General features: G+C 44.4%; 1 protein-coding gene across 2 annotated transcripts in view; it reads right to left on the bottom strand.

The window, feature by feature from the left end:
- The window catches only part of dnajc3a (DnaJ (Hsp40) homolog, subfamily C, member 3a), a 60,229-nt gene extending 36,473 nt beyond the window's left edge, over positions 1-23,756 (bottom strand). The window contains exons 1-2 of one of the 2 annotated variants that reach the window (XM_048597610.1): positions 23,268-23,756; positions 896-1,006 (exon numbers count right to left, since the gene is read on the bottom strand). In XM_048597610.1, the coding sequence (XP_048453567.1) occupies positions 896-1,006; positions 23,268-23,349 (193 nt within the window). In that variant the 5' untranslated portion in view covers positions 23,350-23,756. Of the gene's footprint in view, positions 1-895; positions 1,007-23,256 lie in introns of both variants that reach the window. The other variant, XM_048597611.1, reaches the window with a different exon arrangement.
- Between the last annotated feature and the right edge of the window lie 3,035 nt (positions 23,757-26,791).

Below are 26,791 nucleotides of genomic sequence, written 5' to 3'. Positions count from 1 at the left end.
GGCCTGCTGTGTTCATCCAGCTCTGCACCTTGTTGTCTCAGATTCTCCAGCATCTGCAGTTCCTACTATCTCTAAGGCAGATTATCTGCATGGTGATAGATCGGTCAAGGGGCAAGGGCATCAAGACCTGGATATTCTTGAAAACCAGTTGCTGAAAGTATGCATGCAGATGTAGCAGGTGGTGAAGAGGCAAATGGTACATTGGCCTTCATACTGAGAAGACTAATATAGAGTAGGATGTTTTGCTGCAATTGTCTAGGGCCTTGGTGAGACTATATCTGGAGTATTGTGTGCAACATTGTCTCCTTATCACAGGATGGATGTTATGGCTGTGGAGGGAATGTACTAAAGGTTTACCAATCTGATTCCTGAAATAGCAGGACTGAGAGACTGGATCAGTTAGGACTGTATTCACTTGCATTTAAAAGGATAAAGGAGAGGAATCTCAAATTTAAAATTCTGAAAGGACTAGACACGATAAACGTAGGAAGGATGTTCCTGACAACCAGGGAATCTACAACCAAGATTAGGGCTGAAATGACAAGAAATGTTTTCATCTACAGGGGTGAACCTGTCGAATTTTGTGTCACAGAAAGCAGTTGAGACCAAAACACAATGTTTAAGAAGGATTCAGATATACTTAATAGGGTTAAAGGAAGCTAAAGGATATGAGAAGAAAGAAGGAACAGGGTACACAGTTGGGTGATGTGCCATGATCATAGTGAATGGCAGAGCAAGCATGAGGGCCTTCTCCCGCTCATATTTTCTATTATACTGTGAAATGAGTGCCAATTGGTTGACAAGTGGACTATTTCTAGAGGCAATGCCTTGAATGCACCCATGCATATACTATTAGCAGCCAAATATTAATAATGCATTTCCAACATGCACATACCTACAGCAGCATGAAAATGAGACAGTGCATCTGCTAACTGTCCCGCAGCCAGCAGTTTCTTCCCCATTTCAAGGTGCTTTTCAACTTCAGCATTTATGCCACCTTCTATTCCTGTTAGAAAAGAAGTCACAATATAGCATAAAGCACTGCAGACATTAATACAGGCACCTAGAATTTCAGTTATCACTAGTTTGAATGTGACTACAAAGAAAAGTAAAAATTTTCAAATTTAAAGGTAGAAGGCTTTTGACGAAGGTCCCACATCAGATTAGCATATAAAATTAAACCATGGATTGGGCATAGTGTACCAACATGGACAAAGAACTGGTAGACAGAAAGCATTCAGAAAATACCTTCTGCAATGAATAGTTTAAAAATGTGATTGTCAGAATGGAAGGGGGTGTAGAAATTAATTATGCACATCTTGAGAAAACTTAATTAGTTTGCAATTGAAAGAATGCAAGAAATCCATTCTCACTATTTTGGAGGTATGGACACTTTGCTGATATTCAGGCACGATGATGCTCATTTGTATTCATGTTCACATATGAAGAGGGCAATTAAGCTCTCGAATGGTGAACTTCACCTCCTTTACTGCTGTAATACATGCAACATTGAAAAACAAATTGAGGTCACTTTGCTTCAATCTTTTTAGAAAGAGGGGAACAAAAATAGTGCCAACTTAAAAATGATGGCAAGTTGTAATTAGTACAAGACACTTTGAAAATCAAATGAAACCTGCACAACGCACTGGCATGACAAACTTTTAAAAGCATCAAGCTGATCTCCAGGATGAAGCGAAAGGAAGAAACCTACCAAATCCAATGAAAGCGCTAAACACTTGGAAACTGGAATTGATTGAGATGCAACAAACCAACAGTGACAGAAGGCAGCAAACACAGTACAAGATTAGCCTGGCAAGTAAACAAAGCACCCCGAGAGTAGCCAGCTTGGGCTCGTCTCTAGCATAATCAAAGAGATTTTCAACATTATGACAGCCAGTGTCTGAATCACAATGCAACTTTGAATGCATCAAATGATTTTTATATTAAAAAAAGAAGAACCTATAGCTTGGAGGGCTGTGAAAATGACTGCAGGGTTTACTACATCCTATAATCATGACTAGTTCAGGAGGCAAGTATGTTATGTGGCTGGAAAAGGAAACAGAAGCGAGAATAGCTTTGAACTGTATTTCCTGGAGAATGAAGCACCTGCACAGGGGACAAAGTAAAGTATATTCATGGTGTGGGGCTGGATGAACACAGCAGGCCAGGCAGCATCAGAGGAGCAGGAAAGCTGACATTTCAGGTCTGGACCCTTCTTCAGAAAAACCCAAAATGTCAGCTTTCCTACTCATCTGACGCTGCCTGGCCTGCTATGTTCATCCAGCCCCACACCTTGTTATCTCAGACTCCAGCAACCGGTAGTTCCTACTATCTCTAAGTATAATCACGGTTAGCTTATTGGCCAGAAGGTATGGAGATAAAAAGGGGAAAACATTGATTAGTTATAAAAGAGTTGAAGTGGTTAAATGGAAGTAACTGAAGTTTACCGCACAAAGTATCAGCTGAAAAAATTACTGCAACAAGGAAACCTGAAAAGTCAAATCTTAAAAGATAATTTAGTCAGTCACTGGAATTTCAAATATCATTTAAAAAGAAACTACAGATTATAACTCAAAATAAAATTAAACTGGAGCTGCTTTATATACACATGATGCAATTACAGTAAACAGTAGAACTGTTCTTATCTACCCTGAAAGCAATGTGCTATATTGAAATACAATGAGGAAAATGGACAATTAGATTGGTCATAGTGAAAGTGGTGGTAGAAGGCTTCTTGCATGACTGGAGGCTGGTGTCCAGTGGCATCAAACAGGGAGCAGCATTGAGTCCCTTATTGTTCAGGAGGAGTTTGGCAGCGTGGTTGCTCAATGCACTGAGGCAGCAGCGCTAGGGACCCAGGTTTGATTCCAGCCTCAGGTGACTGTGCTGAGTTTGCACACACTCAGCATGTCTGTGTGGGTTTCCCCCAGGTGTTCCAGTTTCCTCCCACAGCTCAAAGATGTACAGAATAGGTGGACTAGCCATGGGAAATGCAGGGTTACAGGGATTCACTTGAACCCATTAGCTTACACCCAATGTATGCCTTCTTTTTCCAGAACCTCAATATCCCTTGTCAGCCAGGGAAACCTAAACCTGCCAGCTTTTTCCTTTATCCTAGCAGGGACACTGTCCCTGGACTCTTGATATCACACTTAAAAGCCTCCCATTTGCCAGTCATTCCTTTTCCTTCAAACAGACTTACCCAAAGGACTTCTGCTAGACCCTGCCTAATGGCCCCAAAATTGGCCATGCTCCAGTCTAGCACCTTAACCTGTGGATCTGTCCCATCATTTTCAATAATCATATTAAAACTAAAATAGATACAGTCACTGGGCCCAAAATGCTCTCTGACTGACACTTCAGTTACTTGCCCGAACTTGCTTCCTAAGAGGATGTCCAGTGTTGCATCCTCGAGTAGGACCCTCTACATATCGATTTAGGAAACTTTTACACACATTTGATTAATTCCACTCCATCTGGACCTTTTACATTCTGGGTGGCCCTGTCAATACAGGGGAAATTAAAATCTCCAACGAATACTATTCTATTATTCCTACAGATATCTGTAATCTCTACATCTGCTGGCTATTTGGGGTCTATTATAGAGTGCCAAGAGTGACCATCCCCTTCTTAAAGTTCTAACCACATGGCCTCAATTAATGACTTGTTAAGAATATCCTCTCTAATCACTGTTGTGTCCTCCCTTATCAAAATGGCAACATCCCCTCCTCACTTACTTACGAGCGTGTCATGCCTGTAGCTTCTGTATCCTGGGCAAGACTAGCAGTTCTGTGTTCCTTCTCTCAGCCATGTTTCTGTTATGACTATAATATCTCAGCTCTGAGCTCATCGCCTTGCCAGTCAGGCCTCGTGTTCAAATAGATGCACTTTAAACCAGAAGTATTTATCTTCCCTTTGCTGTGCCCCCGACTATCCTGAATTGTAATTCTGCCCTATGACTAACGTATTTCCCCCTGACTTCTCAACAGCCCCTCTCTTATTCAGAGTCCCACCTCCTGCCAATCTAATTTAAACCCTCCCAGGTAACATTAGCAAATCTCCCCACAAGGCTATTGGGTCCCCTCCAGTTAGAGTGCAACTTGTTCCTCTTGTACAGGTCACCTCTACCCCAGAAGAGATCCAATGATCCAACTGTAACTCTGTCCCCTACACCAGCTCCTCAGCCATGCATTCATCTGGTCTCTTTCTATCTTCACTGGCACGTGGCACTGTGTACTCCAGAGATCACTACCCTTGAGGTACTGCTTTTTAACTTCTTACCCAACTCCCTCAAGTGTAGAAGCACACCTAAAGAGGGAAATCAGAAGAGTGAAGAGGGTATGAGATGGCAGATAAGGTTAAAAATAATCCCAAGACATTCTATAGCTATACTAGGAGTAAGAGGGTGGCTGGGAACAGAACAGGTCCCCTTAAAGATCAGCATGGCCATCTAGGCATGGAGCGTGTGGAGGGGGGTGGGGGTGGGTGGAGAGTGTGTTTAAATGAATGTCTCCTCAGTGTTTACTGAGGAGTGTGTCATGGATGACAAGGAAATAAGGGAAACAACTGGGGAGCTTTTGGACTGCATACACATTTCCAGAGAGGTGGTGTTAACAGCCTTAGGTGAACTCTAAAGGTGGGTAAATCTCCTGGAGCTGATCAAGTCCATCCTCAGACATTGTTGGAGGCTAAGACAGAACTTGCAGAGGTCCTTGCAGGGATTTTGGCTTCTTTAGCCACTTACGAAGTTCTGGAAGATGGCTAATGTTGTTCCATTGTTTAAGAAAGGTAGCAAAGACTAGCCAGGGAACTACAGGCCAGTGAACCTGACATCAGTGGTAGGCAAGTTATTGGAGAGGATACTGAGGGACAGGATCAACCAATATTTGGATAATCAAGGTCTGATTAGGCTTATGCCAGCATGGATTTCTGCACAGGAAGTCATGTCTGACAAATCTGAGTTTTTCCAAGAGGTAACCAAGAGGATGGATGAGGACAAGACAGTGAGTACTGTCGATATGGACTTTATTAAGGCCTTGGACAAGGTCCCACACGGCAAGCTAATCATGAAGGTATGGTCGCATGGGATCCAGGGAGAACTAGCTAATTGGATTCAAAATTGGCTTGATGGTAGGAAGCAGAGGGTGATAGTTGGAAGGTTGTTTCTCAGACTGGAGGCCTGTGACTAGTGGTGTGCCACAGGGGTCAGTGCTGGAACCTTTTTTGTTATTTACAAAAAATGAACTGGATGTGAATATACAAGGCATGATTATCAAGTTTGCAGATGATACAAAATTAGGAGGTATTGTTGATCGTGAGGAAGGTCAAAAATTAGAGGGATCTTGATCGGATGGGGAAGTGGGCTGAGGTTTGACAAATGTAATTCAATACAGGTAAGTGTGAGGTGTTGCACTTTGGACAGTCAAACCAAGTTAGGACTCATGCAGTAAATGGTAAGGTCCTGAGGAGTGTTGTGGAACAGAGGGACCTGGGACTACAATTACATAGTTCATTGAAAGTGGTGTCACAGGTGGACAGGGTGGCGAAGAAGGCATTTAGCATGCTGGCCCTCATCAATCAAGGCATTGAGAATAGGAGTTGGGATGCTTTGTTACAGTTGGATAAGTCATTGGTGAGGCCACACCTGCAGTATTATATACAGCTTTGATCCCCCTGTCATAGGAAATACATAGTTAAACTGGAAAGTGTGCAAAGATTTATGACAATGTTGCCAGAACTCATAGGCCAGAGTTATAGGGAGAGGTTGGCCAGGATAGGACTTCATTCTCCTACATTCTGAGGGATAAAGAGTGACGTTATTGAGGGATGTAACATCATGAGGGGCATAGATAGGATGAAAGCTTATAGTCTTTTTCCCCAGGAATGGGGAATTGAAAACTAGAGGACATAGGTTTAAGGTGAGGGGATAGATTTAAAAGGACCCAAGGGGCAACTTGTTCAGAGTTGTGTGCAAATGGAATGGGCTGCCAGAAAAAAAAAAGGATGAAGCAGGTGCAATAGCAACACTTAAAAACATTTGGATAGGTACATGGATGGGAAGAGTTTAGTGGGATATGGACCAAATGCAAGCAATTGGAACTAGTTTCCATGTTGTATTACTTTATGATAGGGTAGGAGGCACAAGTCTGGATGGGATGTTCTTGGAAGATCGGAGTGGACTTGATGGCTTGCTTCCACACTGTAGGGAAGCTATGATATATTTTAAAATTATAGAAGAAAACATGGAGTGATAAGCTTGTAGATGACACTAAGATTGGCCAGGCAGTTGACAGTAAGGAAGACGATCTTAGGTTATTAGGGGGATAAGGGGATTGGACCAGTGACAGATGGAATTAATATGAAAAAAGTGAGGCATTGCATTTTGGAACAAGGAATAGGACAAGGAAGTAGTCAATAAACAATTGGATTCAAGCAAGCTCAGGAACAGTGAGATCTTGGGGTGCTTGTCGATAAATCCCTAAAGATGCACAGCAAGTTAATAAAGCGTAAAAAACACTCACCTTTCAGTCAAGGCAAGATTGTAAGAGCATGGAGGTTATGTTGAAGAAGTACAGAATTTTGCTTCAACTAGTGCTGAAGCATTTAGACAGTTCTGGTGTTCCAGTATAGTTTTAGCAACATAAACTTGAGTGGCTAAAGGACCTCTTCTACAGTGTATGATTCTATGGCTAAACACTTAACGATAATTCAACCTTAAGAAAAAGGTAGAGAATGTCTAATGGCTCAAAACATTTCTATGATTCATTCACGGAATGACAAAAATCGACATCATTTGTTGCCCATCTTCATTGCTGGTTCACTTGAGACAAGCATATTGCTATGGATCTGGAGTCCCACGAAGGCCAGACCAAGTAAGGACTGTAATTTTCTTCCGTAAAGGATATGTAGAGAACCAGATGTGTTTTTCTGATAATTGATAGTGGTAAATCCAGTCATAATTTAAAACATTAATTCCAGATTTTTCATTGAATTCAATTCAAATCTGCCATAGCAGGATTTGAACCCAGGTCCTCAAAACACTATCTAGGTCTCTGGTTTTGTAGTTCAGTGATAACACCACTAGTGCTCATCTCCCAAAAATGTCAGAATATTAACAAAAAACAAGACGGTGAGGATGCATGGGAGTGTGAAGTTACAAGCAGGTTTAGTGGCCTTAAAAAGTGCCTAAATCTGCAGATTTAGGTGGCATGTATCCTAGACTGTTGAGGAAGGCACAGGAGATATCAGGATACTGACATTAATTTTCAAATCCCTTCCGGCCACAGGACTGGAGGACTGTTAACATTCCCCTCTTAAAATAACAGGGCAAAAAAGGGACAGATCAGCAAATTACAGGCCTGTCTATCCTCAGTGGTGGGGATGTTATTAGAAGCAATTCACAACAACTGAATTTATCTGCATTTGGATAATCATGGATAGTCAGCATGGAGTTAAGGGAGGGTCACATTTGAGGCAACCACAAGTGTTGACAGCAATGTACTTGATGCAACCTACATGGACTTTAGCAAGACTTTTAATAAGGTCCCTCATGACAAAAACCCATGGAATCACCATGTTGTATCAAATTGGCTGACAGGCAGGAAGCAAGGTTGATGACAGTTATGTTTGTGACAGAGGTTGCAGGGATCAGTCCTTGCAGCATACATTAATTTGGACCTAAATGCAGAATGATCATGGACTTCATGGAAAACACAAAAATTGATATGGGTGGTAAGTAGTGAGAAGGAGAGCTGTATACTGCAGGAGGATATCAATAGACAGGTTGAGTTGGGCACAGCACTGGCTAATAGAATTCAATCTGCAAAAGCACGAAGTCATGCATTTGTGTTTGCTAACAACCCAAGGGATTACACTATGAATGGCAGGATGCTAGGAAGTACAAGCTTTACCTTTTTACACCACTTACTGCAGTTGTATGCTCACATTCAGCAACTGTGTCAGTGCACCTCCACCTTCCAGTTTATTGCCAATTCAGATAATAATGCACCTATTTTTGCTACCAAAGTGGACAACCTCACATTTGTTCATATTGCAGATTAAATTCGATGTAATTACTCACTCAACTTGTCTAAAATATGAGGCATCGCTGCATCCTCCTAACAGCTCACTCCGAACTAGCTTTGTGTCATCTGCAAACTTGGACATACTACACTTAGTGCCCTCAATTAAATTGTTTATGTTGTTATGAATAGCTGGGGTCCAAGCACTGACCCCTTTGGTACCTCGCTAATCACTGAATGCTTCTTGGAAAGAGATCTATTTCTGCTGTGTCTCCCAAACAGTTCTCTACCCTTGTCAGCACACTATCTCCAATCCCATGTGCTTTAATTTTACATGCTAATCTCCTACCTGGGGCCTTTACTGAAAGCACTCAGAAGGCCAAGATAGAAAGCCACGAGGAGAATTGAAGAGAAACTTTTTCAAGAGGATGGTGAGAATCTGGAGCTCAATACCTGAAATGGTGATCACAAACTCTTGAAACATTTAAGTAGCATTTAGACGTTCACGTGCATTTTCACAGCCTCCAAGGCTAATGAGCCAAGAGATGGAAAGTGCGATTAGTGTAGTTAGATCTTTGTTGGCTTTTTTTGGATATATGAGCCAAATGGCTCCTTTTGGGCTACATGGATCCGAGTACTAAAGGATTAGTTGTGAAGACTGTAGAAACATGGGATAATACAGCATGGCACAGAAGAAACTAGACCATTTGCTTTCAGTTGTTTCAGCGGCGGGAGTCCGGGAGGAAGCGCGAGGGCAGCATGGGAAGGTGAGCTTTTCGATTATAAAAGTCTTACCTCGCGTGACTCCATTTTTGGAGTAAGTGAGGTAATATATTTGGGCAGTTGCTTTACCTGAAACACTACCTAGGTAGTGTCTCCCACCCATCCTCCTCCTCTAACCAAAAAAAAAGGTTCTGAGCGCTGATTTGGTAAGGCTACTAGTATATATATTTTTTAATTTGTCTGTTTGGGAATTCAGAACAGTGGGAATGGATGTTAGGGCAGTTGTATGCTCCTCCTGTAGAATGTGGGAGGTAAGGGTCACCACTAGTGTCCCCACTGACTTCATCTGCGGGAAGTGCACCCAACTCCAGCTCCTCGGAAACCGTGTTAGGGAACTGGAGCTGGAGCTGGATGAACTTCGGATCATTCGGGAGGCTGAGGGGGTAATTGAGAGGAGTTATGGGGAGGTAGTCACACCTCAGGTACGGGAAAAAAGTAGATGGGTTACAGTCAGGGGACGGAAAGGGAACAGGCAGACAGTGCAGTGATCCCCTGTGGCCATTCCCCTCAAAAACAAGTATACCGTTTTGGATACTGTTGGGGGGGATGACTTATCAGGGGTAAGCCATGGGGTACAGGTCTCTGGCACAGAGTCTGTCCCTGTTGCTCAGAAGGGAAGGGGGGAAAGAGGAGGAGAACATTAGTCATTGGGGACTCCATAGTTAGGAGGACAGATAGGAGATTCTGTGGGAACGAGAGAGACTCGCGGTTGGTGTGTTGCCTCCCAGGTGCCAGGGTCCGTGATGTCTCGGCTCGTGTTTTCGGGATCCTTAAGGGGGAGGGGGAGCAGCCCCAAGTCGTGGTCCACATAGGCACCAACGACATAGGTAGGAAAAGGGACGGGGACATAAGGCAGAAATTCAAGGAGCTAGGGTGGAAGCTTAGAGCTAGAATAAACAGTTGTTATCTCTGGTTTGTTACCCATGCCACGTGCTAGCGAGGCGAGGAATAGGGAGAGAGAGCAGTCGAACACGTGGCTACAGGGATGGTGCAGGAGGGAGGGATTCAGATACCTGGATAATTGGGGCTCATTCTGGGGTAGGTGGGACCTCTACAAACGGGATGGTCTACACCTGAACCAGAGGGGTACCAATATCCTGGGGGGGGAAATTTGCTAATGCTCTTCGGGAGGGTTTAAACTAATTCAACAGGGGGGTGGGAACCTGAATTGTAGCTCCAGTGTACAGGAGGTTGAGAGTAGTGAGGTCATAAATAAGGTTTCAAGGTCGCAGGAGTGTACCAGCAGGCAGGAAGGTGGTTTGAAGTGTGTCTACTTCAATGCCAGGAGCATCCGGAATAAGGTGGGTGAACTTGCAGCATGGGTTGGTACCTGGGACTTCGATGTTGTGGCCATTTCGGAGACATGGATAGAGCAGGGACAGGAATTGTTGTTGCAGGTTCCGGGGTTTAGATGTTTCAGTAAGATCAGGGAAGGTGGTAAAAGAGGGGGAGGTGTGGCATTGTTAGTCAAGGACAGTATTATGGTGGCAGAAAGGACGTTTGATGACAACTCGTCTACTGAGGTAGTATGGGCTGAGGTTAGAACCAGGAAAGGAGAGGTCACCCTGTTGGGAGTTTTCTATAGGCCTCCGAAAAGTTCCAGAGATGTCGAGGAAAAGATTGCAAAGATGATTCTGGATAGGAGCGAAAGTAACAGGGTAGTTGTTATGGGGGACTTTAACTTTCCAAATATTGACTGGAAACGCTATAGTTCGAGTACTTCAGATGGGTCAGTTTTTGTCCAATGTGTGCAGGAGGGTTTCCTGACACAGTATGTAGATAGGCCAACAAGAGGCGAGGCCACATTGGATTTGGTACTGGGTAATGAACCAGGCCAGGTGTTAGATTTGGAGGTAGGAGAGCACTTTGGTGATAGTGACCACAATTCGGTTACGTTTACTTTAGCGATGGAAAGGGATCAGTATATACCGCAGGGCAAGAGTTATAGCTGGGGGAAAGGCAACTATGAGGCGATGAGACAAGATTTAGGATGCATAGGATGGAGAAGGAAACTGCAGGGGCTGGGCACAATTGAAATGTGGAGCTAGTTCAAGGAACAGCTACTGCGTGTCCTTGAGAAGTATGTACCTGTCAGGCAGGGAGGAAGTGGTCGAGCGAGGGAACCGTGGTTTACTAAAGAAATTGAATTTCTTGTCAAGAGGAAGAAGGAGGCTTATGTAGAGAGGAGGCGTGAAGGCTCAGTGAGGGCGCTTGAGAGTTACAAGTTAGCCAGGAAGGACCTAAAGAGAGAGCTAAGAAGAGCCAGGAGGGGACATGAGAAGTCTTTAGCAGGTAGGATCAAGGAAAACCCTAAAGCTTTCTATAGGTATGTCAGGAATAAAAGAATGACTCGAGTAAGATTGGGGCCGGTCAAGGACAGTAGTGGGAAGTTGTGCGTGGAGTCCAAAGAGATAGGAGAGGTGCTAAATGAATATTTCTCGTCAGTATTCACGCAGGAAAAAGACAATGTAGTCAAGGAGAATACTGAGATACAGTCTATTAGACTAGACGGGATTGAGGTTCATAAGGAGGAGGTGTTAGCAATTCTGGAAGGTGTGAAAATAGATAAGTCCCCTGGGCCGGATGGGATTTATCCTAGGATTCTCTGGGAAGCTAGAGAGGAGATTGCAGAGCCTTTGGCTTTGATCTTTATGTCGTCATTGTCTTCAGGAATAGTGCCAGAAGACTGGAGACTAGCAAATGTTGTCCCCTTGTTCAAGAAGGGGAGTAGAGGCAACCCTGGTAATTATAGACCAGTGAGCCTTACTTCGGTTGTGGGTAAAGTGTTGGAAAGGATTATAAGAGATAGGATTTATAATCATCTGGAAAGGAATAATTTGATTAGGGATAGTCAACACGGTTTTGTGAAGGGTAGGTCATGCCTCACAAACCTTATTGAGTTCTTCGAGAAGGTGACCAAACAGGTGGATGAGGGTAAAGTGGTTGATGTGGTGTATTTGGATTTCAGTAAAGCGTTTGATAAGGTTCCCCATGGTAGGCTATTGCAGAAAATACGGAGGCATGGGATTGAGGGTAATTTAGCCGTTTGGATCAGAAATTGGCTAGCTGTAAGAAGACAGAGGGTGGTGGTTGATGGGAAATGTTCATCCTGGAGTTCAGTTACTAGTGGTGTACCTCAAGGATCTGTTTTGGGGCCACTGCTGTTTGTCATTTTTATAAATGACCTGGATGAGGGCGTAGAAGGATGGGTTAGTAAATTTGTGGATGACACCAAAGTCGGTGGAGTTGTGGATAGTGCAGAAGGATGTTGTAGGTTACAGAGGGACATAGATAAGCTGCAGAGCTGGGCTGAGAGGTGGCAAATGGAGTTTAATGCGGAAAAGTGTGAGGTGATTCACTTTGGAAGGAGTAACAGGAATACAGAGTACTGGGCTAATGGTAAGATTCTTGGTAGTGTGGATGAGCAGAAAGATCTCGGTGTCCACGTGCATAGATCACTGAAAGTTGCCACCCAGGTTGATAGCGTTGTTAAGAAGGCGTACAGTATGTTAGGTTTTATTGGTAGAGGGATTGAGTTTCGGAGCCATGAGGTCATGTTGCAGCTGTACAAACCTCTGGTGCGGCCGCACTTGGAGTATTGCGTACAGTTCTGGTCACCGCATTATAGGAAGGATGTGGAAGCATTGGAAAGGGTGCATAGGAGATTTACCAGGATGTTGCCTGGTATGGAGGGAAGGTCTTATGAGGAAAGGCTGAGGGTTTTGAGGCTGTTTTCGTTAGAGAGAAGAAGGTTAAGAGGTGACTTGATAGAGACATACAAGATGATCAGAGGATTAGATAGGGTGGACAGTGGGAGCCTTTTTCCTCGGATGGTGATGGCTAGCACGAGGGGACATAGCTTTAAATTGAGGGGTGATAGATATAGGACAGATGTCAGAGGTAGGTTCTTTACTCAGAGAGTAGTAAGGGCGTGGAATGCCCTGCCTGCAAAAATAGTAGACTCGCCCACTTTAAGGGCATTTAAATGGTCATTGGATAAACATATGGATGATAATGGAATAGTTTAGGTTAGATGGGCTTCAGATTGGTTTCACAGGTCGGCGCAACATCGAGGGCCGAAGGGCCTGTACTGCGCTGTAATGTTCTATGTTCTATTGAGCCGTTTCTAAGATGGTGCTTGGATGGTCATCTAACAAGGGAAAGCCTTAGTACATCTCTATCCCTGCTCAAGTTTCCCTTGCTCAAAGCAGAAAACGATAGCTACAAATTCAAACAGCCATTGCCCACTGCTCTTAACCTTCCTCACTCAGTGTGGCTAAATTCTTGAACTCCCCTGTGCATGAAGGCTGCATTTCACACTTTGACTCCTACAATAAAATTCAGCTGCTCTTCGGTTGCTTTACTTTAAGAGTACCTTACTACCCTTCCCAGACTGTCAACCTTGGATATGGGTCTTGTCACACTGTGGTTAGCATCCTTGCCAGAAGATCCAGTTCAAGTCTTGGCCCAAATTTTGATACCCAAGGCAGGTATTTGTGTACTATGGTCAAACAGTTTTGAGAATTGACTTTTAAACCCTACTAACACACAAAAGGCAGGTGGTAGAAGCAAAGTAAATAAATAAATAAATTAAAATAAAAAAAATGTTTTCAGGTCAGCCATGTGATGGAAAGAAATTGGACTTTACACCAAAACTGTCCACACCTCTAGGATAAAACATGCAATAAAGTGTAGGCTACCACAGCAACTGTGCCCAATACAAATGCGGGGGACCAAATTAAATGGACAACTGGCACTGGTGCATGATATTCAATTGCTGTTCTTGCTTCTAATTGACAGATAGGGAGTTGCAGCGTGGAAGTCACAAGCTGTGGTTTTGGGCAAAGTGCTCACGGAAATAATCCTAATGGCAGAATTATGGTGCAATGCTATTGGATTGGTAATCCATAGGCCCAGGCTAATGCTCCAGTGATGAGTATCAAGCCAACTTCCAAGACTCCATAACCATTCCTACTGTTCTGCCTCACCAGCATGCCTGACCTAGGTAGTAACATGGGCATACTGCAAGTAAGGCAATACCCTGACTAGCCTGATCCCACAAGGTACAGCGATTAAAGTGTGAAAACGCTGTGGCTTCAAGAGGTATATTTTGTCTTTTCAAGAGATGACGAGCAGTCTGTGGTAATGTGAACAGCTTGTGAGCCCTTGCCTTTTTTCAAAAAAAATAAAGTTGGAACAATAAAGCAGCCTGGCTGACTGTAACCAGCTCTCAGATCACCATTTCTAGTTTTTCTTTTAAGCTTTTAGATTCAGCAGAAGCTGCTGCATTCCTAAAAGCAGCTGTTTCTTCCCTGCCCCCTCAGTTACAGCCAGGAGCTGGGGTTTCTTTTCCTACTGTAGGCATTGCTGGTAAGATTCTGTTTTCTGAATTCACCTTTTTGTCAAGGGCGATATTTATGGGAATGTTAATACATTGATTGGTTAATAATTGCTACTGTATCTTTTATTCTGTTAATTTTTCCAATAAAGTTACTCTTGTGGTATTTTAACAACGTTATTAAATACAAAATTATTGAATAAATTGTGTTTTGCTTAACGTCAAATAGTTTGACCAGCCGAATTGCATCCGGAACACAGCACATTAACATTTGCTTTTAAAATAAGGAAGAGTTGGGTCTAAACTACCTTAAAATATTTGAGGGGGACTGGTCCATAACAGAAGTATGCTCTAACATCACTGTTCAACACAAATCCAAATTGTCAGACTGCTTACATAAGGAGCAGAAATTACATCCAAGTAAATATTAGGAACACCAAAGCCATATCCCCAAAACTGACTCCTTAAAGAAGGTAAGAATTTCTTCCCTCTGCTTGAGCTGTCCATAGCACGGACCAAACCTTTGGTGAAATTACTTCACGATTACAGAGTTGAGCACCCAAAAATATAGATATATGACTCTGAAGACCACACTCAGCCATCTCTGCACCATCACCTGATTCTATCCCTACCTCACTTCAGCTATCAAAATTCTCATCCATTTTGTTATTCCACCTAGATTTGACTATTTAATGAAGTCCTAGCTGGTCTCAAGTGTACTACCCTCCATAAACACGAGTGCATCTGAAGAAGTCCTTCTGCACTCTTAAAGCAATTCCTGCTCACCCATCAGGACTATGCTTCTGGACCAAAGTTGACTTTGGGAGTTGAGCAAAACCAAAATTTTAGAATTCTCATCCATGTTTTCCAATTTTCCATTATCACACGCCTTTTTTGACAGTCTCCTCTAGCCATCAGATAGCTGTTCCAATTCAGACCTTTAGCATCATAGCTTTACATCACTTGACCGCTGCTGCCACCAGCTTGCTGAAGGCAGAAGTCTTGGGATTTCTCCATACTCAAAATTTCTCTTTGGTCACTGGCCAAGATCTAACCTGCTTGCCCACCTAGATTTGTTTCAAAACACTAGTGTGAAAGCAGCTTCAGACTAGCACAGCATTCTAAAAGAAAAAAGGTGCCTACATAAATAGATGTGGTTACACCAGCTCTTTGGTAGCAAAGAAATTCAACCCACTTTCCTGCTCTGAAGGCAGTCATGCAAACAACTTCTCCCAAAAGGGATCTGGAGTTGTTCCTTTGTTTTCAGTAATGCTCCAATTAAAACCTAACCTTAAAATTTATGGGAAATAATTCAATTGTTACACATCGACAACTTTATGTAAGCGTGAATTAGAAGCTGACACAGGCCATTCAGCCCCTCAAGCCTGCTACACCATTCAATAAGGTCTTATCTGACCTGATTGTGCCTTCAAATTCCTATTCCTGCGTACTCCTGATAACATGTTAACCCTCTAGTCATACAGCACAGAAGGAACCATTGGCCCATCAAGTTGTTGGCAACCTATCTACACTAATCCCACCTTCCAGCACTTGGTCCATAGCCTTGAATACAATGACATTTCAAGTCCCAAGTGCACTTTTTAAAAACAAATTTCCCACCTCTACTGCCTCTCAGGAATGCATTCCAGATTCCCACCACCCTCCAATGGAAAAAAGAAGAACTCTGTTCTTTCAAAAAAAGAAAAATTTATTCAGCCTTTCACAGTTAAAATGTTCCAAACGAGGCACTGCACATCCTCTCCTACCCCTCTCAATAAGCTGAATCTGTGGAAAGCACCCCAAACATCTCTGTTCCCAGGCTTCTCAGTATCCTGATATTCATTGAATACTTCTGGTCTTGCTCCTTATTTAGCATCCTGCCAACATTTTCTCATCTACATCTATTTATTTCACGGGCGGTAAGGGACACAGCATTATTCCCCGTGGTATGCCACTGGAGACCAGCTCCAGTCACACAGTCAACCTTCTACTACCACCCTTTGTCTCCGATCATTAAGCCAATTGGGACCAATGAGAAATAAGGGGATAATGACCTTGATGGGATTGTACTACAGACACCCAATAGTTAGTAGGAAATTGAGGAGCAAATCTGTAGATCATAGATTGCTGCAAGAATAATAGGGTTATAACTAAGGGATTTTAACTGTCCAAACATAGAACGGGGAGAAATTTAAGTGTGTTCAAGAAAACTCAATAATGTAGATGTCTCTACTAGAGAAGGGGCAAAACTCAATCTCCTCTTTAGAAAGAAGGCAGGATTGAGGTGTTAGGAGAGCATGTTGGGACCAGTGACCATACTTCTATTAGTAGAAAATAGAAATCAAAAGGACAGGCCTAAATTAGAGTAAGGCCAACTTTGATGGTATTAGGAACTTTAAAAAAAAAAAAAGACTGGTTGGGGGAGGCTGTTTGCAGATAACAAGACATCTGACTAGTGGGAGGCTTTCCAAAGAGCAAAAAAAGCGTGCAGAGACAGCACATTCCTGGTAGGGTGAAGGGCAAGGCTAACAGGAATAAGGAACACAATTACTAGAGATATTGAGGCTCTGGTCAAGGAAGAGATGATACATCTGGTGTAGATATCTAGGATCAAGTAATTCCTCAAGTATGGGGGCGTAGGAGTATACTTAAGGAAAGTGAGGGGGGAAAAGGACATGAGATAGCTTTGGATTCTCCTTTATCTTATCCGAAGAGATTCTACAAGTACATTAAAAGGGGAAAAAAGAGAATAAGGCCTCTTAAAGATCAACAAGGCCATCTATGTGTGGAATCACAGGAAATGGGAGAGATCTGAAATTAATATTTTAGGTGAGGATTTCTGTATACAAATACAAGAAATTAGGAATGCAGGGAAGTAAAATAGTCATGTCTTGAAGACTTCACATGAAAGAAGTGGTGCTGGAAGTCTTAAAATGCAGAAAATTAGATAAAATCACCAGGACTTGATCAAATGAATCCCAGGGAAGACAGGGAAGAAATTGGGAAGCACCTAGCATAGATATTTGTATCAATCGACAGCCACAAGTGAGATGCTGGAAGACGGGAGGGTGGCTACGTTGTGCTTTTAATTAAGAAAGGCTGCAAGGAAAAGGCAAGGAACAACAGACCAGTTAGCCTGATGTCAGTGGTGGGTAATTTGGAGGGGATTCTGAGACAGGATCTACATTCATTTGGAAAGGCAAGGACTAATTAGGGATAGTCAGCATAGCTTTGTGCATGGGAAATTGTATCTCACAAACTTGATTTAGTTCTGTGAAGATGTGACCAAGAAGATTGATGAAGGTAAAGCAGCAGACATTGCTAACATCCCTATTGACAAGGTTCCACATGGTAGACTGGTTACCAAGGTTAGATCACATGGGATCCAGGGAGAGCTAACCAAGTAGATACAAAGTTAACTTGACAGTCAGAGACAGAGCATTGTGGTCTAGTTGCCAAGTTACCCTAGATCCCATGTGATTTTACCTTCTTTATCTAGTTGTTAATATGGAGCATAGTCACCTTGCTTAACAGGAATCTACTTTCACTTTAATATCCGAGGACAGTACTTCCACTAACACTCAAAGAAAAATTCCAAACCTTCACTACCCTAAGTGTAAAGAAAATTCACCTCTGTTTTATTTGGCCACCCCGATTTTTAAAATAGTAACCCATAGTTCTAAATTCTCAAGAGGATCATCCTCCCCTTATTTCAGTCAATCAAGACTTCTTTGGATTGTATATCTAAAATAATTCAACCTTTACTCTAAATCTCAGCGAATAAAACCTAGGCTGTTCAATCTTCTCATTAAACAACCCTTATTCCAGGTACATAGCAAGAACTGCAGACGCTGAAATCAGAGATGACAAAGTGTGGAGCTGGAAGAACACAGCAGGCCAGACAGCAGAGGAACAGGAAAGTTAACATTTCAGAAGATGAAGAAGGGTCCTGATGCAAAACGTCAAATTTCCTGTTCCTCTGACGCTGCCTGGCCTGCTGGGTTCCTCCAGCTCCACATGGTGTTATCCCTTATTCCAATGGCCTATTGTAATTAGATTGCTGACTGTTAATTTAGGGACATAAGCAATTTTCTGGGGATCTGGGTTCAAATCGTGCCACAGCAGAAGGTGGAGTTTGAATTCAAAATATGGGATTAGACAGTCTAATGATGACCATTGTCGATTGCTGGAAAAAAAAACCCAGTGTTTGTTACTGACTTTCAGGGTAGGAAATTTACTGTTCTTCCCTGGCTTACATGTGACTTCAGACACAGCAATGCTGTTGAGGGGGCAGTTAAGGATGTTCAATAAAAGTGATGGCCCTTGCCAATGATGGCCACATTCCAATGACAAAAACTTCTATTCACTTCCCTAATTACTTGTATCTGCATACTAACCTTTTGTAATTCACGCACACATACACTGATCCCTACACATCATCATTACTTAGATGACAGCAGGAACTGCCGATGCTGGAGTCTGAGATAACAAGGTGTACAGCTGGATGAACACAGCAGACTAGGCAGCATCAGAGGGGCAGGAAAGCTGACTTTTCGGGTCTGGACCCTTCTTCAGAAATGGGGGAGGGGAAGGGGATTCTGAAATAAATAGAGAGAGGGAGAAGGTGGATAGAGGAGCAGATGGGTGGAGAGAAGACAGACAGGTCAAGGAGGCGGGGATGAGATGGGCTGGTTTTGGGATGAGGTCGGGAATGGGGAGATTTTGAAGCTTGTCAAGTCCACATTGAGACTATTGGCTGCAGGGTTTCTAAGCGGAATATGAGGTGCTGTACCTCCAGCCTTCGGATGGCATTGTTGTGGCACTGGAGGAGGCCCAGGATGGACATGTCGTCCAAGGAGTGGGAGGGGGAGCTGAAGTGGTTCGCGACCGGGAGGTGCAGTCGTTTGTCGCGACCCGAATGTAGGTGCTCCACAAAGCGGTCTCCAAGCCTCCGCTTGGTTTCCCCGATGTACAGGAGGCCACATCGGGTACAGTACGCACATTAGCAGATGTGCAGATGAACATCTGTTTGGTGTGGAAGGTTTTCTTGGGGCCTGGGATGGAGGTGAGGGGCGAGGTGTAGGGGCTGGCATAGCACTTCTTGTGGTTGCAGGGAAAAGTGCCGGGGCTCGTGGGGAGTGTGGAGCGGACAAGAGAGTCACAGACAGCGGTCCCTCCGGAAGGCAGATAAGGGTGGGGAGGGAAATATATCCTTGGTAGTGGGGTCAGATTGCAGGTGGCGGAAATGGCAGAGAATGACACGTTGGATCCAAAGGTTGATGGGGTGATACGTGAGGACAAGAGGAATTCTGTCTTTGTTGTTATTGCGGGGAGGGGGTGTGAGGGCTGAGGTGCAGGAAACGTGAGATGCGGTCAAAGGCATTTTCGACCACTGTAGAGGGGAAATTGCGGTCCTTGAAAAATGAGGACATCTGGGATGTCCGAGAGTGGAATGCCTCATCTTGGGAGCAGGGGTGAAGGAATGGGAATAGTGGATGGCATTCTTGCAGGAGGGTGGGTGAGAGGAAGTGTATTCTAGGTAGCTGTAGGAGTCAGTGGGCTTGAAATAGATATCAGTTTCCAGGTGGTTACCAGAGACGGAGATAGAGAGGTATCAGAGATGGTCCAGGTGAACTTAAGGTTGGGGTGGAAGTGGATGAACTGTTTGAGCTCCTCATGGGAGCATGAGGTGGCGCAGATACAGTCATCGATCCAACGGAGGAAGAGGTGGGGATAGGGCTAGTGTAGCTGCTGAAGAGAAACGGTTCCACGTATCCTACAAAGAGGCAGGCATAGCTTAGGCCCATGTGGGTACCCATGGCCACCCTTTTCGTCTGTAGGAAGTGGGAGGAGTTGAAGGAGAAGTTGTTAAGGGTAAGGAAGAGTTCAGTTAAGCAGATAAGGGTGTCAGTGGAGGGGGACTGGTCGGGCCTGCGGGAGAGGAAGAAGTGGAGAGCTTTTAGGCCATCTGCATGGGGAATGCAAGTATATAGGGACTGGACGTCTATGGTGAAGATGAGGTGTTGAGGACCAGGGAATTGGAAGTTTTGGAGGAGGGATGGCTTGGGTGGTGTCACGGACGTAGGTGGGGAGTTCCTGGACTTGGGGGAGGAAATGGAGTCGAGATAAGTTCGGTACAGCAGGAGCAGATAGAGACAACGCGTCAGCCGGGGCAGTCAGGTTTGTGGATTTTGGGAAGGAGATAGGAACGGCCAATGCAGGGTTGGGGAACTTTGAGGTTGGAGGCTGTGGGTGGGAAGTCACCTGAGGTGATGGCCTGGGAGATGATGTTTTGGTGATCAGGGGTGGGGTCATGATCAAGGGGGCGGTAGGAGGAAGTGTCAGAGAGTTGACGCCTGGCCTCGGCAATGTAGAGGTCAGTGCGCCATACCACAACTGCGCCACCCTTGTCCTCGGGTTTTATAGTGAGGTTAGAGTTGGAGTGGAGGGCTGCACGTTCTGTGGGGGAAGAGGTTGGAGTGGGTGACAGGGGTGAAGAGGTTGAAACAATTGATGTCATGACAGCAGTTGGAGATGAAGAGCTCGAGGGAGGGTAGGAGGCCTTGGGGTGGTGTCCAAGAGGAAGAGGTGTGTTGGAGGCGGGAGAAAGGGTCAGTGGAGGAAGGGTCACCGGACCCGAAACGCTAACTGTTTTTTCCTTCACAGATACTGCCAGACTTGCTGGAGACGCTCAGCCACTTTGTTTTTGTGTCAGTTGGGGGGGTTAGGCTGGCGATTAAAGTAGTAAGTGCGGAGGCAGAGGTGGCAGAAAAACTGTCTATGTCCAGGCGTGAGCGGTATTCATTGATGTTCGGGGCAAGGGGGATAAAGGTGAGCCCTTCACTGAGGACTGACCATGCGTCCTCAGTGAGGGGGGGAGGTCTGGGGAGATGGTGAACACCCGGCAGGACCGGGGGCTGGTGTTTACTGTGGAGCTGCTGGCTGTGGGTGGAGCGGCAGGGGCAGTGGGCGGAGCAGCGTCGGCAGGTGCGTCCTCGATACCGAGACCGATAGCACTACCAACAATGGAGGCAGCGGTATCAGCATTGCGGATGGCAGTAGCCGTACCACTGGCGTGCCCAGGCGTCAGCGGTTGTGACATCATCCGTGAAGTCTGCAGGTGCCACGATAATGGCCACATGGTCAATAGCAGCAGGCACATTGTGGGAAGGTCCTGGGTAGGATTGGGGACTTGAGGGTTGGAAGAGGCCTGTGTTGGGTGGCAGGTACCCAGTAAGTTTAGTATACTTATGATTTTTAATGTCCAATAAGGCGGAGTAGAATCATGAGTTGAGGTTGTGGATCGTGCAAAGAATGAAGAACAGGAAAAGTCCTTTGCAGGTCTGGGAGAGGTAAGCTCTGAGCTGGGGTACGCTTGATTGGAGGGCCTGGAGATGCTGGCACATTGCTGCAAGTGTGTGCTCGAGGAGTCGCAGAGAAGAGAGTTTTTGGAGGATCTGAATGTTCTGTATGTAGCGGTCATCACGGTTGAGGCCAAATTGGGATGGTCCAAATGTAGATTGCAGTCCATTTGGGAAATTCAGAAATTCTTCTGAAGAAGAGTCCAGACCCGAAACATCAGCTTTCCTGCTCCTCTGATGCTGCCTGGCCTGCTGTGTTCATCCAGCTCTACACCTTGTTATCTCATCTTTCTAATCTGATTTTTCTTACAGCAATTTGCATATGGCTCAGGCAATAATACAAATGTGACCTTATGCTTCTTAACCTGGCATTTAACCTTCAAATAGATATGCAGAACCACCTGCGCCTTGGTACCCATGTGGCACATAATGACTGGATCCCAACACCTCCCCTCCAGAAGCAGACATCTGCAAGTCTGGCAGCAGGCAACACAGATGTCTGGATTCAGCTCTTTCCTGGGAAAGCTGTCAACTCCCTCACTATACTGTCTCCTACTGCCACTGCATTCCTTCTTACATCCTCTCGAATGGCATCCTGTACCATGGTGCCACACAGCAATTCACCTTCACTGGTCAGCCCTGACTACAATCTATTCAAGCTACTGGTTGAAGGCAAAAGGGCCCTAGCCTACAAATCCCCTTAACTACGTCACTTGAAGTCACAGTCTCCCACCTCTGATCATCAACCAAACAATCCAACTTTAGGCAGGGTGACCTGGTTCAATCAATTCAGCTCAAGCTCTGAGCCAAAGCTGCTCAAACTTCACAACACTTGCCACAAGCATGCTTATTTTGGATCAAGCCAGCATTCTGGAGTTCCCAGATGTTGCAAGTGCAACATAATCCATTGACACTTAAATTATGTTTAAGGAACTACTTAATTACATTCCACTTTACTGTTAATGTTTTTATATATTTCATTAACCTTAACATATTGAACCTCAGGAATAGAATAAACCTTAGTCACCTACCAAGATACTCACCAAACATTAGCTATTTGTAATAGCACAAATTCTGTAGACTGAAAGAGCTTAGGAAACACAACAGCAGAACACTTCTTTCCCTTCTTCCAATACCCACTTTAGTACCCAAGTTTGATCTCCAATGATGCACTGCCACATTAATTAGGTTAGTTTTATATGTTCTAAGATAAAACACCTTACCTGACTCAATGTAGTTTCAGCTACTTTTTAAGTACAACTACTTATTGAAGCCTTGTTAAAACCCACACAGGGCTGGCAACTACAGAACTGATTTTGTTACAGACTTCAATTTACAAAGTTAGATTTGCACAAGAAGAGATTTTCCTATCCAAATTGTGCTCAATAAATCTGCACAAAATGACATTTTAAAAATATACTTAAAAATAAACTCTACCAGTGTTTCAGCTCCAGTATTGTACAATTAATTCAACCCTTAGTTACAGAGATGGCAAATGCTAGATGCCAAACAATTAGCTCAACTCGTACCGAAATCCAACGCTTCCTTCAGGAGAATGATTAGCAGGATTTCTACGTCGCTTATCTTTCCAATTTGTATAGGGATAAACTGTTGCCGAAATCAATTTGGCTGTAAACCTCAGCAGGCATGATGCGCAAGAGATGTTTGCTGGGCCTTGTCCCAGTCACATGCCCTGGCGCTGGATCACGCAGGTTGGAAGGAAGGAAGCGGCCAAGGCCGGACTACGACTCACCCGCCCCTCACCTTCACACTGAAGATCGATGAGGACCAACAGGAAAGGGATGTAGGAGTTCACTTTCCTCAGGCAGGCCCGTGGCGCTACCATCCCGAAGCCTTCAAATCCTCGAGCGTGCAGCGGGGCGCGAAGCTCTACCTCGGCCCGAGTTGATCTTCACTTGCCGGCTGTCCGGAAGAAGCTACTTTCCCCCCCCTCCGCCCCAAGTCACTGTTTCACCGGGACTCTGGGCCGCAATCAAGGATTCAGAATAACCTCTGCTGGTATCAGACCGCACGCTGCTGGGTTGATTCCCTCCCCACTGCCGCGCAGTGATGAATTGATCCCATCCCCGCGGGCGACTCAGTGCTCAGTTAATGCCTTCCTCGCAAGGTCTTTCTCTCAAAATCCAGACCTATCAGTCGTGGTCTGCTCTGATTGGACAGCAAGAGAGCAGATGACTCCCACTCCGAATGGGCAGCAGCCGCGCAAGACTCCACTCCACACCCTGACGAACTGGATGACGTGGGACTCCGAAACAAATCCCGTCTCAACAGTTCTGGCCCCGCCCCTAGTGAGCACCTTGCCGTCCCGCTGCCCCGCCCCTGACAAAATAGCCCCGCCCTTCTGCGTTGACTGTGCTCCCGCGCCGCTCCAAGCCTGTAATTCCCTCGCTGAACCTGCGTCAGGATCATCATGGCCCATGTAGCGCCTCTGCAGTGGGGCTCCACCGTTTCGCTCCCAATGTACTGGAGGATTTAAGTCCACAATCCATTGCAGCAGCACAGAGAATTTCAACTGTACTGAATAAAAATTTCCAAAATAGATCTAGCGTCAATAATTATAATCATGAGAAATTAGGCCATTCGGCCCATCGAACCTATTCTACCATTCGATCATGACTGATATGTTCCTCAAATCCGTTATCCTGTCTTCTCCCAATAACCCTTGATCCCCTTACAAATGAAAAACCTATCCATCTCTGCCTTAAATACACTCAATGATTTGGCCTCCAAAGACTTCTGCGGCAATAAATTTCACAGATTAACCACCCTGAAAGAAATTATTCTGCATCACAGTTCTCAGGAGTCATCCCTTCATGTTGTGGATGTACCCTCAGGACCTAGTATCTCCAACTAGTGGAAACACTCCACATCCACTATTCCAGGCCTGTAGGTTCTATAAGTTTCTATCAAATCCCCACTCATTCTTTTAAATTCCATCAAGTATAGACTGCAGTTCTCAACTGCTTCTCATATGAAAAGCCCTTCATCACCAGGCAAACCTCCTCTGGACACCCTCCAAGGCCATCACATTCTTCCTTAGATATGGGACCAAAACCGCTCACAATATTTAAGATGCAGTCTGAGAAGAACCTTATACAGCCTCAGCAACACATCTCTGGTCTCATATTCTAGCCTTCTTCAAATGAATGTTAATATTGCATTTGCCTTCCTAACTACCAACTGAACTGCAATGTTAAGACAATTCTGAATTAGGACTCCCAAGTTCCATTGTGCTGCAAATGCCCATATAGAAAATAGATTAAGTCTTCATTTTCCTACAAAAGTGCACATCCTTTCATCTTCCCACATTATATTCCATTTGTCACTTCTTTGCCCACTCTCTTAGCCTGTTCAAGTCCTCCTAGAGCCTCCCCACTTCTTCAACACAACCTATCCCTCCGCTTATCTTTGTGTCATCTACAAACTCAGCAACAATGCCCCTTGATTCCTTCATCCAGAATGTTAATGTGTAGTTGTGATCTCAACACTTTTCCCTGTGGAAAACTACTATTCACTGACTGCCATCCGGAAAAGAAACGTTTATCTGCACACTTTGCCTTCTGCTGGTCAGCTAATCCTCTAACCATGCCCCTAACACCATGGGTTCTTGCTTATTTAGCAGACGGATGTGCTGCACCTTGTTAAAGGCCTTCTGGGAATCCAAATAGATCATGTCCACTGACTCTCCTTTGTCTAACTTGCTCGTTACCTCCTCAAAGAATTCTAACTGATTTGCCTGGTATGACCTTCCTTTGACAAAACTGTGCTAAAGCTGTTATACCAAGCACTTCCAAGTATTCTGCCAGCTCATTCTTAATAATGTGCTCTAAAATATTACTGACCACCAGGTCAGGCTAACTGGCTTTTATTTTATGTCTCCCTCCCTGCTTAAACAGGGGCAGTACATTAGCCATTTCCCTGTCCTCTGGGACCCTCCCTGATTCCACTGATTCCTGAAAGACCATTGCCAATGCCTCTATAACCTCCTCATCTATCTACTTCAAAACTGTGGGGGGGTAGTCCATCTGTTCTGGATTATTCAGAGCTTTCAGCTTCCCCAACACCTTCTCCTTCAGACAGGCCACGACACTCATCTTTGCCCTCTGACTCTCTTAAAAGTTCTGGTATGCTGCTGGTGTCTTCCACTGTGAAAACTGATGCAAAGTACCTATTCTGTTCCTCCACTGTTTCTTTACTCCCCTTACTACTTCCCTAGACTCATTTTCCAGCAGTCCAATGTCCACTCTTGCCTCTCTCTTCCCTTTAATCTATCTAAAAAGACTGTTGCAATATTATTTTATATTACTAGCCAATTTACCCTTGTGTTTCATTTTCTTCCTCATTACTTTTTTAGTTGTCTTCTGCTGGTTTTTAAACGCTTCCAGTCCTCTGGCTTCCCACCAATTTTCACCACATTTTATGCCTTTTCCTTTGCTTTTATGCTGTTCCTGACTTTCCTTGTCAGCCTTAGTTGCCTCGTTCTCGCCTCAGTATGTTTTTCCTTCCTTAGGATGAATTTCTGCTGTGCCTCCTGAATTATTCCCAGAAACTCCTGCCATTGCTGCTCCACTGTCTTCTCTGTTAGGCTCCCCTTCCAATCAACTCTGGCCAGCTCCTCCTTCATATCTGTATAGTTACCTTTATTCAATTGTAACACCGTTACATCTGATACTAATTTCTCCCTCTCAAACTACAGATGAATTCTTTCACATTTTAGACACTGTCCCTGAGGGGTTCCTTCATGTTAAGCTCCCTAAAAAAATCTACCTCATTACACATCAACAAATCCACATTTGCCTGTTCCCTACGGGGCTCTTCACAAGCTGCTCCAAAAATATCATGTTGTACACACTCTACGAATTCCTTTCCTTGAGATCTGTGACCAACCTGATTTTCCCAGTGCACCTGCATATTGAAGTCTCCTATGCATATTATAATAGTACTTTTCTTACATGCCATTTATATCTCCAGATTGATTTTCTTCCCCCATCCTGCCTACTGCATGTATTTCACTCCCATCAGAGTCTTTTTTACTTTGTGGTTCCTCAACTCTACCCACACAAAATTCTATGCCTAAAGTACTATATTAAGTCTTGCTATTGATTCAATTTCATTTTTTACGAACAAGGTAACTCCAACCCTTCTGCCCATCTGCCTGTCATTTCAATAGGACGTGGATCCTTGGACGTTTAGTTCCTAGTCCTGCTTCCCTTCAGCCATGTCTCTATGATATCCAGATACGCACAATATCGTACTAACAATTTCAA

Source organism: Rhincodon typus, chromosome 6, assembly GCF_021869965.1.
Source record: "Rhincodon typus isolate 14 chromosome 6, sRhiTyp1.1, whole genome shotgun sequence".
Taxonomy (NCBI): Eukaryota; Metazoa; Chordata; class Chondrichthyes; order Orectolobiformes; family Rhincodontidae; genus Rhincodon; species Rhincodon typus.
This window is presented reverse-complemented; position numbering and strand designations above follow the sequence as displayed.